At 58.1% G+C, this 10,110-nt stretch overlaps 1 protein-coding gene across 1 annotated transcript; it reads left to right on the forward strand.

Annotated features, from left to right (window-relative positions):
• Positions 1-2,055: 2,055 nt before the first annotated feature.
• On the forward strand, positions 2,056-10,110 carry CNNM1 (cyclin and CBS domain divalent metal cation transport mediator 1). Its single transcript, XM_010149579.1, has 11 exons — positions 2,056-2,107; positions 2,950-3,093; positions 3,654-3,794; positions 4,081-4,250; positions 4,445-4,544; positions 4,723-4,770; positions 8,604-8,767; positions 8,976-9,153; positions 9,455-9,572; positions 9,663-9,775; positions 10,031-10,110. The coding sequence occupies exons 1-11, from the start codon at positions 2,056-2,058 to the stop codon at positions 10,108-10,110; spliced, it is 1,308 nt and encodes a 435-aa protein (XP_010147881.1).

Below are 10,110 nucleotides of genomic sequence, written 5' to 3' on the forward strand. Positions count from 1 at the left end.
CAGCTGGAGAAAAGAATGTGACCCCTGTGATGTCCCTGGGCCACCCTCCCTTGGACACTGCTCCTACCTCATAAAATTGCCCAGCTCCTGCCCTCATACCTGCTCCAAAAGCCAGTGCTTTTTCTCCGTGTAAGTGTAGCAGCTCCTGGGCCAGATGGGGGGGTACAGCTGAGCTTGGCAGCATCCCCAGCCCACACAGAAACAAGTCATAGCCAGGACACCCCTTAGCCCCCTGCTGCCACATTTATAAGGTCTGTTAAGACAGTGATGGGAGGTGGAGTGGGGTGGGGGGCAGAACTTTGCAAACGATCTCATGTCCCTCAGGTGGGAGATGAGGGCAAGTCAACCCTTTCCCAGCAGGGCTGGGAGCAGAGGTCATTTGCTCCAGCTTGGCGAGGGCTGGGAGTGGGTTTTTGGGGTGTTCTTGTGATCCAGGTATCAGCTTGTTCAGTGTGGGCCAGGAGCTGTCGCATGAATTACAATGATTTTCCATTGCTGGGTTCCTGCTCCCCCTCTAATGTGGGTGTTAGCCTGGAAACCTAAACCTAGGGGTTTATAGCATGGCTACAAGTGTTTATTTTCTGTGAAAATGAAGAACTCTTGAGCACTCTAACAGCCCTCCTGGCCCAGCCCCCAGCGCAGTGAAACCGTGCGTCTCCTCCCAGGCTAACAGTGCCGGGTTATTTTAAATAATCTCATTTGCCGCTATGTGAAGATGGATCTGGAATCACATTTCTCTGTGGCTGCCCTAGAGTCAATTACAGCGTTGATGTAGGTGTTTGGCCCAAGAAAGAATTGCCTCCATTACTCTCTGACTGCCTTTAAGTAGCACCTAAGCTTTTTGTAAGGGCTCAGTGGTTTTGGGTTGCATGTAAATGTCATTAACAACAAGCTTTCGGCCAAAAGAAATAACTTCTCCCCTCTCCTCGCTCACCCGAGGACTTGTAGGAGGCCAGATGGCCCCAGTGTTTGGGAGCGGGGTTTGGCAAAGGAGAGCTTTTCGAAAGCTGGACTTTGCTAAGATGAAACGTAGCTGTTGCTGCTGTCCTGCGGCCAACTCTGCTGCTTTTTTCTTTTTAAGTCTCGAGTCGTGTTGCTTTACTACCCCCTCAGCGGACAAGATGCACAAACCCCTTTACAAAAAGGAGTGAAATAGCCTAACCCGAAGAATGTACTGAATTTTCAATGCCCTGAGGCGATCGATTAGGTTTTTGAAAGTGCAGCTCAGTGCTACTTGCTGCGATGTGATGTTCTTGTTTCTAATTCTGTAGGCGTGGGAGGCAGTGAGCTGCTGTCTGAAATCTTGCAATAAAAGCTTGGTATGAGGAGGAGGGAATTCATACTGTGGAAAACGCTCAAGCTTTGCTGTGAGAAATGTGTAGTGCCGATCTTCAGCTGAGAAACATCATTTGCTTGTCTCAGATCCAGGGCAGGGTTATTTGAAGGTCACAAGACATGTTTGGTGGGACCGCTGGGCATCCCTGTCCTGGCACAGGGACAAGGCGGAAGGCACCAGTGGGCGAGGAGGGGGCTGTGCAGCAGGCGGGAGCACACCCCTATTGTACCTTTATGCATAAATACCGTTCATATCCCCTCGCCTGGAGCAGCTGGGAGGTTTGCCTTTATAGGAGAAGCGGATGCAGAGGCAGCTGCACAGGAGAAGGGACCTGCCCCCCTTCACATCAGGTGTATGCAGCTTTCCCGAAGTCCCCACAGTGCCCACAGCATGGCTGGGTTTGTGCAGGCATTGCGACTGGAGACCCCAGGGATGCAGAGCAAACGGAGGGGAAGTTGTTGGCATTTTTAATGTTTTAAGTAAAACTAGAGTTTCAGAACCCACGTGCGCTGCTGAGCGGCGTAGGAGCCGCAGTGGCAGGAAGCACACCAGTGCTATTTGTTGGCAGGTCCAAGAATACATTGGAGCTAGAAACTCAGAAGTTTTTGTGGCTTGGAGGTTGGCTTCTGGTCAAGCTGCTGAGCAGGAGCATAAATCAGAGCAGACAGCAAAGGAAAGGAGAAGTTGAACAAGTCAAAACTGCTTACAGACAGCTGGACATGGAAAGCAAATACCAGTGTTTCAAGTATGCCAAAAGCAAGAAGCCTGACAGTATGTCAGCAGAGCTGCCAGCTTACTGGGGCAAGTGAGGAAGCTGAAACTGTGGTTGAGAAACACTGCGACTTCCAAGCAGGAGTCACCATCTCTGTGGCTGAAGGAAGGTCCTGGTCCCAGCCTGCTTGTTTAAAGGGAACAGAGAGGATGTGCTGGCAGGGGCAGGGTTTGGAGAAGACGTTCAGGTGCAAGGGGATCGCTTGAAAAGCATTCAGCCTCTGCCTCCAGATGGTTCATTGGAGAGTTCTGCAGGAGCTGGGCTGAAAGCTGCAAACAAACATACCCAATTCTGCATTAAAACCAGCTGCTCTTCTGAGGAGCTGGAGCCTTTGCCTGTATTTTAAGAAAAGCTTTAGGATCGGTCCAGACAGTGATGGATGGAAAGAAGTGGGGAAGCTGTTCCTGGCAATTTGATAGGAAAGATAATTAACAACAGAATGAGAAAACAACAGGAGGATGAGGGAAACCAGTAGAGCTCAAGGACATACTCACATTTCTGTGCTGGAGGATGTCGTCCCCTTGCTCTGCTAGCAAGTGAGTGACCTGCAGCAGGTTGCCTGGGTAGAGAAAGCAAGCAGCCTCAAAAAAGAGCCAGGCAGAGTCCCATGACACCTAGAAATCAGCCCAGAGAGTAGCAGCCCTGTTAGGCTGTGCTGTGTGTCCAGTCCTCCTCTTTGGCTTCGCACAGTTGGCGTTGGTTTGGATGATAGTTGATGCTTCTGAGGTTTGGCTGTGATCTGTGCCTCCCACCGAGCCCCATCTGCCTGCCAGCCCACCGTGCTGGGGACCCCTCTCACCAGCGGTGAGGGTCTCACTGCCGCTCTGCTCTCCCCCCACAGGGAAGTCCCACCTGGCCATCGTGCAGCGGGTGAACAACGAAGGAGAAGGAGACCCCTTCTACGAGGTGATGGGGATTGTCACCCTGGAGGATGTCATTGAGGAGATCATCAAGTCCGAGATCCTGGATGAGACGGATCTGTACAGTTAGTGTCCCAGAGCAGCTACTGCGGTTGCAGGAGCCAGGGTGGGAGCCCGCACAGACAGACAGACATGTGGGTAGGAAACAGGCCAGAGCACATCATGGTCCTTCCCCAGAGCAATTCGCAGTCGTGGTGGGAAAGACAAGAATGACAGAGAGGTGCTGATCAGATGTCAGAGGGTGTTGGGTGCTCGAGAAGCACCAGCAGCAGCCCGCTGCCTGGGCAGTGCCTCACCCAGGGACACGTGCGTTGGGCATGAATGCCCATGGGTGGTTCCCAAGCTCCTTTCCAACTCTGGGTGACAAAACCAGCCAGGGCAACCCAGGACTTGTTCCTGAGACAGAAGCGTGTTTCGCCACCCTGCTCCCTCCCCAGGCAGCTGCTCCCAAGGATGTGATGCATGGCACATTTTTTGGGCCTTGCTCCTGGTCCACAGCAGCCCTGCCGTAGGGTGCAGCAAGATGTGCCTCTCTCCATACGTGTGCATGTGGTATGGGGCCCTGCAGCTGCAGTGGCTTTGTGGCTGCCGCAGGTGGACGACTGCTCTGCTCTCTGCCCCGCAGCAGACAATCGAAAGAAGGAGCGAGTGCCCCACCGGGGACGCAAGCCTCAGGACTTCTCCATCTTCAGGCTCTCAGACAGTGAGATGAAGGTGAAGATCTCCCCACAGCTCCTCCTGGCTACGCATCGGTTCATGGCAACAGGTACCCTTGCCCTTGTGCAAGCCCTGCATCTCCCTGAAGCATCACCAGCCCTGCAGGGCATCCCTGAGCCATTCCTGGGTCAGGCTCCCCCCCCACAAGAAGTTTCCACCTGCCTGGACCCCCCCACCCTGGGAATACCGCTGTTCCACCAGCGTAGGTCTGCGTTTGCCTCCCCTCTGTGCAGTGGGGTGCCGAGGCTGCAGGAAGGGAGCTGCGTAGCTCAGAGGATGAGGGGTTCCCAGCAGCCCTGTCCCTGCTGACTAAGCATGTGTTGCCACCCCTCTAGAAGTGGAGCCTTTCAAGTCCCCCTACCTCTCCGAGAAGATCCTGCTGCGGCTTCTGAAACACCCCAACGTCATCCAGGAGCTCAAGTATGACCGAAAGAACAAGAAGGCGTTGGAGCATTACCTCTACCAGCGTAACCGCCCCGTTGACTACTTCATCCTCATCCTGCAGGTGCCTGGAGCAGCGGCAAGCGGAGGGTGGCACGGGGGGGCCCGTCTCTCCTCGCCACCTCGCTCTGGGCTGCTTCTGCCAGTGGAGATGCCCATCTTCTCGTGTGGATGGCAGGGGTCCCTGCAGCCCCGGGGTGGGTTGGTGGCCAGGAGTGCAGGGTGCCTGTACTGAGCAGGTTTTCCTTGTTCTTCCAGGGGAAAGTAGAGGTGGAGGTTGGCAAGGAAGGGCTGCGGTTTGAGAATGGAGCATTCACCTACTACGGCGTCCCTGCCATCATGGCTGTTGTCTCCTCAGGTAAGGGCTGTACAGGCTCCCTCTGGCCCTGCTTTTACATCAGCGGCCTCCATGGGGGCTAAGGCAGCTGGTGACCAGGAGAATGAGCTGGCTGTGGGGTGGGGTGGCGCTGCTGTGGGATGTGGGGCAGGCAGGAGCCCTTCCTCTGTGATTCCTGCACCTCCAACTCTTATTTCAGATAACGACGTGCGGAAAGTGGGCAGCCTGGCTGGATCCTCCTTCTTATGTAAGTATGTTGGGACATGCTGGGGCTCTAAAACCTCTCCTCTGCAGTACTGGCTGGCTGGAGGAGGGATGGGTTTGCACCCCACAAAATGCAGCTTGGGCTCGATGTGCTGAGGGGCTGATGCATCAAAGTCCCCACAGAGGGACTCTGAGGTCCCTCTGAGGCTTCAGCCATGCACTGGATCACTGCAGGTGGATCCCAGCATGGCTGGTGCTGCATGGAGCGCTGCTGGGCGCCCACTGCGACTTTCAGCACAGTGCATCTGGGTCTCAGCGTAACATCTCTGGACCCGTTTGCATTCCTGAGGGGGCACAAGCTGAACGTGGGTCCCACAGTGGGGGAACAGGAACTGCTTGGGAATTGCAGAGATGGGACAATTCACCTATGAGCTGTTCACACATGGTGGTGGTGGTAATTTGCTGAGTTAAAAGCAGATCCCCCTGTCCCAGTAAATTCCCTGCCTGTGGAGCTGATCCCCTGCTTGTAGGATTTATGAGGGATCTTTGATCAGGGAGACTGTGAGCTCCCCCCTTGCTGATCACCCCTGCGAAAGTTGAGTTTATAGTGGCTTGGGAGCAGGCAGAGGTGCTGCCCATCCCCAGGCCGGCACATCCCTCATCCCAAACCCCAGATGTCGCAATGCCGATGGTGAGCCAAGGATGCTTTGGGTGCCTAATCAAAACAAGAACCCACTAAGTTCAACCTTTAGGGAGGTATAGGGAGGGATGTCATTGAGAGAGCAGGAAGAGTCCCTTGGGGCAGGCGACTGTCACGCCTGCAGGTCCCAGTCTGTGTGCAGCCATAGGGTTCAACTATTTATTGCTGCTTGCGTTGCTTCTGTTCAAAAGGCGAGCTTGTGGACCACCGGATTAACCCCTCAGTGTGCAATCCTGCTCCCCGTGCATCAACAGCACGCTTGGTTTGGACAGAGAACATCAGTAAAGTGGCCGGTTTCCCGTGGGATGTTGCTGCCAGGGCTCAGGCAGCGAGTGCTGCCCATGGGCAATGGGGCAGGCAGGGTGTGGGCCATGGCAGGAGCCCACTCAGGGTTCCCGTGCTCCCCGTGTTTGTATGTAATGTTGAGTCACGAGGTTCCCCGCTGTGGGATGGGTGCGGTGTCGCACCCCTGGCTGGCAGGGAGGCAGGGTGGGAGGTGGAGGTCGCAGGGCATCCCCCTTGTCAGGCTGGCGTCCTCCTGCCCCCTTGAAGCAAAGCCCAGCAGAAATGAGGGTGAGTAGCACGTCACAGTGGAGAATTCGGACATTAACCCTTGAGCATTTAACAGTTTGTTATTAATTAACCGTTGTTATGCAACTTTGGCAGTCTTTGGCATTGACGGCCGGGGCAGGGGTGCGGCGGCAGAGAGCCGGCACAGCCAGCCCCACTGCGGGAGGGTCGGGCAGTGAGAGGAGGGAGCGAGTGCTGCTGCTTATCAACCCGTCCTTTGCTCCCGGCTGGACGAGGGTGTCCTGGGCAGCGCTTCATGCTGGTGCCTTCGCTCGGATTTCTGTTTGCAAAGGATTTTGATCCAGGAGAGGATAAGGAACAGGAGTTACTGGCAGAGGGGCGAGGACATTAGCAGGAGGGGGTTGCAGGGCCAATTTCCTGGGTGTTTTACCTTCGAGGCAATTTAAAAGCATTAATCACATAGGCAGCGGTGGGTTCCTAGAGCGGTGCAGCCACGCTGCGGGCGCAGCGGCTGGAGGGAGGGCAGCGTGCCCTGCGCAGGATGGCCGGTAGCTGGGGAAGCGTGGCTGTGGCTGGAGGAGAGGGCTGGCAGGCCCCAGGCTCGTGTTTGCCATTCCTTTTGAGGTGATGGGGGTGAGAGCAGTGCTCTCAGCAGCGAGAGCCGAGTTGAGGCATCAGGAGGTGTTAACTCATGCCGTGTTCTCCGTGCTGCCCCATGGAGCCCTGCTCCCTTGCAGCATGGCCCAGAGGTGATGGGCAGCGTCACAGGGAGGGGAAACGCCAGCCCTCAGATAGTCACCGCTGCTGTAACCCGTGACAATAAAACGTGGGAAGTGAACGGTCTGTGGCTCGCCCTCTCCGTGGCAGGCAGCCCTGGACGTGGGGTCCTGGCTTCTTGCGGTTCCCACACAGATCAGCTCCTGGCGGGTGGCTCTTCCTGGCTCTCCCCGGCCTCCCCGAGGCTGTTGCGACCCAGGGCCCTGCGAGGACCTGCGGGTGGCCCAGCATGAATGCCTTTGCTGTGCACACGCCGAGGGTTCCTGCATGAATGCCTTTGCTGTGCACACGCCGAGGGTTCCTGCCAGCCCCTGCCTGAAGCTGCGGGGCTGTTGCAGGGCACATTCCCTCTCTGCCACCTGCCTGCACACAGCAAAGCATCCCGGATGCCGAGCAGCGAGTTGGTTTAGCTTCCGCCCATCTCCCGGGTGGCACAAGGTGAGCACAAAGTCCCTTCTCCTGGCAGCAGCTGGAGCAGGGTGTCAGCACTCAGCCGATGGCAGGAAGATGCTTTCTGCCCACCCGTGGTTCTAGAGATGTGTGGCTCTGCAGACAGGCCTGCCAGGAGCTGGTGTCCCCACAGCCTCACCTCTTACCTCGTCACAGAGCAGCCTGGTGATTTACAGCATTCCAGTCTGGGTCCCCGCTGGTCGGTGTCCCTGTCCTCGGGGCTGGCGAGCGCCTCCCCGGAGCAGAAGCAGGAGGGTGTAAGAGGGGTGGGAAGGGATGCTGGAGCGTGGGGCTGCTGGCAAATGATCCTTTTTCTCGTTCTACCTCTTGGTCTGTCTCCCACCCTCACCTCCATCCATTCTCTTGTCCCCTCCTTCCTTCCCCCTCCCTTTCTCTGCAGTGCCTGTCTCAGTGTCCCGTACCTTCGCCTTCAGCAGAGGGGACTCCCTGGCTGGCTCTCCAGGTAACGGGACATGGCTTTGGGCAGGGACCTCCGCGCGTGCCAGGCTCTTTCCAGCTCCCTGTGCATGGTACACCAGGCCCCCTCCACCCTGCATGCTGGGCAGCACCAGGAGAGGAGCACCCACAGCACTCCAGGCTGGGCAGCCCCTCACTGGTTGCAGATCGGGGACAGCAGCCCTGCCGCAGCCTCTTCAGTGCGCTGCAAATCCCAGGAAGAATGGGATGGGGATGAGAGGGAGCCATGGATAGCTTGGGCTTTCTTTGGTGTGTGGTTTCTGTAATTTCCTGCACTCAGTGCTTGGGTTTTCCTGCTACTTGCTGCTTCTGATGATGGTTACCCTGCATGCACGCTGCCCTGCTTCCCTTCCTTTCTGGCAATCTGGGTAATAGAAGGGCATTTCAGCACCAGAGCAAAGTCAGCAAGATGTTGACATCACCTATGCAAGGAACAACCTGCCTTTGTTCCCTAAATCACTGACTAGACAAAATCCATCATGCCACATGTCAGAGGCCATCAGTCAACGTGAGTGACGGGACAGCTTGCCATGGCAGCCTCTGCTCCTGTTCTGTCAGAGTCGGGTGGCCAGGAGGGTGCCCTCAAGGCAGGTTAAGTAAACCCCCGCGGGCTGCCAGCTGCAACCGGGAGTGCTGTGCAGCAGGAGAGCCATCACTCAGTGGGCATGACAGGCAGGCAGCAGTCCTAACCTCTGCTGCCGGTGCCAGGTCGGATGCCTGCCCGCTCCCTCTGGTTTGCGCAGGGCTGGCACAGGGTGCCCACGGCCAGCGTGCACCGAGGAGGTGTGCGCCTCAACTGCAGGTCCCCGCAGGGCCCCTACCAGTCCTGGTGTCCGTGGGGGATAGCTGCCAGAGGTGACCAACCCGCTCTGGCCCTACACCGGTGCTGGGGACCCAAGTGGCACCGCGAGCGTTGGCCTCTCTGCTGTCCCCTCCTGCAGTGAACAGGTCACCGTCACGGTGCAGCGGGCTCAACCGCTCCGAGTCCCCCAGCCGGGAGCACAACGACTACGGGGGCAGCACCACACAGCTCCACAGCAGCAGCAACAACATCTACATGCCCGACTACTCCGTGCACATCCTCTGCGATGTGCAGTTTGTCAAGGTACCACTGGGCTGGCAGGGACCATCCCGGCCCGGCCACCCCCTGCCCAGGCACCCTCTTGCCCTGCTCTGCCCCAGGAGCCTAGTGGGTGCCCAGTGGGTGCTGGGCACTCCTGCTGTCCAGGGGTTTGTTGGTGCCACCAAGTCCCCAGGAGGTCCCAGCGGGGCTTGGTGCCCACTGAGCTGGGCACATGTGTCTGTGCGCCCAGGTCACCCGGCAGCAGTACCACAACGCGCTGGTGGCCAGCCGCATGGACAGCTCGCCCCAGTCCCCCGACGTGGAGGCCTTCGACAGGGATTCAACCAAGGCCTCGACCGTGCGGGGAACCCCACAGACGCCCAAGGAGGACCCCACCACCCTCCTGAACGAGAGGAACAGCGTCACATGTGAGTCACCCAGCAGCATGCCTTCCCTGCCCCCCGTGTCCCCTGGGGGGGCCATGTTGGCCACACCACTGCTGAGGCGCAGTTGCACAAGGACTGGGGCACGTGGGTGTTTACGCACACACCTGCGGATGCTGTTCCACATCTGCACGTGTGCACCAGTGCAAGTGTGCAGGCATGTAATTCCTCGCCATGTGCTCGTGTCCCCCGGGGGTCCCTGGCACTGGGACCTGGCATCTGGAATCCTGCCCCCTGGGTACAGCGCCACCCCGCTCTGCTGCCAGCCCGCCCTGTGTCCCTGCAGGCAGCCGCTCCGAGGGGCCGCGCAGTCCCAGCGAGTCCGTGTTCCTGCGCATGGAGGGCATCCCCTTCATCCAGGAGGAGCTGGCTGACAACGAGGAGAACAGCAAGCAGCAGAGTGAGTCTGGCCACGGGACACACGTGTGACCGCGGGGGTGGCAAGGGCTGCGGTGTCCCGGGGTGCTGCAGCCACGCTGGGCGTTTGCAGACAGTGAGTGCTGTGGCCCCGTCCTGGAGGCAGAGTCCCCTGGCAGAGAGGCTGGGACCAGCTCGTCACCGAGCAGCTCTGAGGAGACGCTGGGCAGGAGGCTGCTGAGATCCCTCAGTGAGTGACCAGCCTGGGGAGGGAGCACTCAGGGGACAGCTCTGCTCCGGCACCCTGCTGTCTGGGTAAAGCTGCTCCCAGGCCTCATCGTGGGGACATGAGGCTGGCATGGAGCAGGGGGGCAGCCCAGTGCCCCAGCAGCAGACAAAACTGCACCTAGGACTAGCTCAGGCTGAGCCAGCCACTTGGCCCAACCCCTATGTCCTGAGCACCCTTCGCCCAGCACCCCAGCCCCAGGCACCCTTGCTGCTGCAGGTGGGCGCAAGCAGCGGCCGTCACTGGAGAGTGAGAAGACACCGGAGGAGAGCTCCAATCTCGCCCCGTTAATCACCTGA

Source organism: Eurypyga helias, unplaced genomic scaffold (assembly GCF_000690775.1).
Source record: "Eurypyga helias isolate BGI_N326 unplaced genomic scaffold, ASM69077v1 scaffold44853, whole genome shotgun sequence".
Classification (NCBI taxonomy): domain Eukaryota; kingdom Metazoa; phylum Chordata; class Aves; order Eurypygiformes; family Eurypygidae; genus Eurypyga; species Eurypyga helias.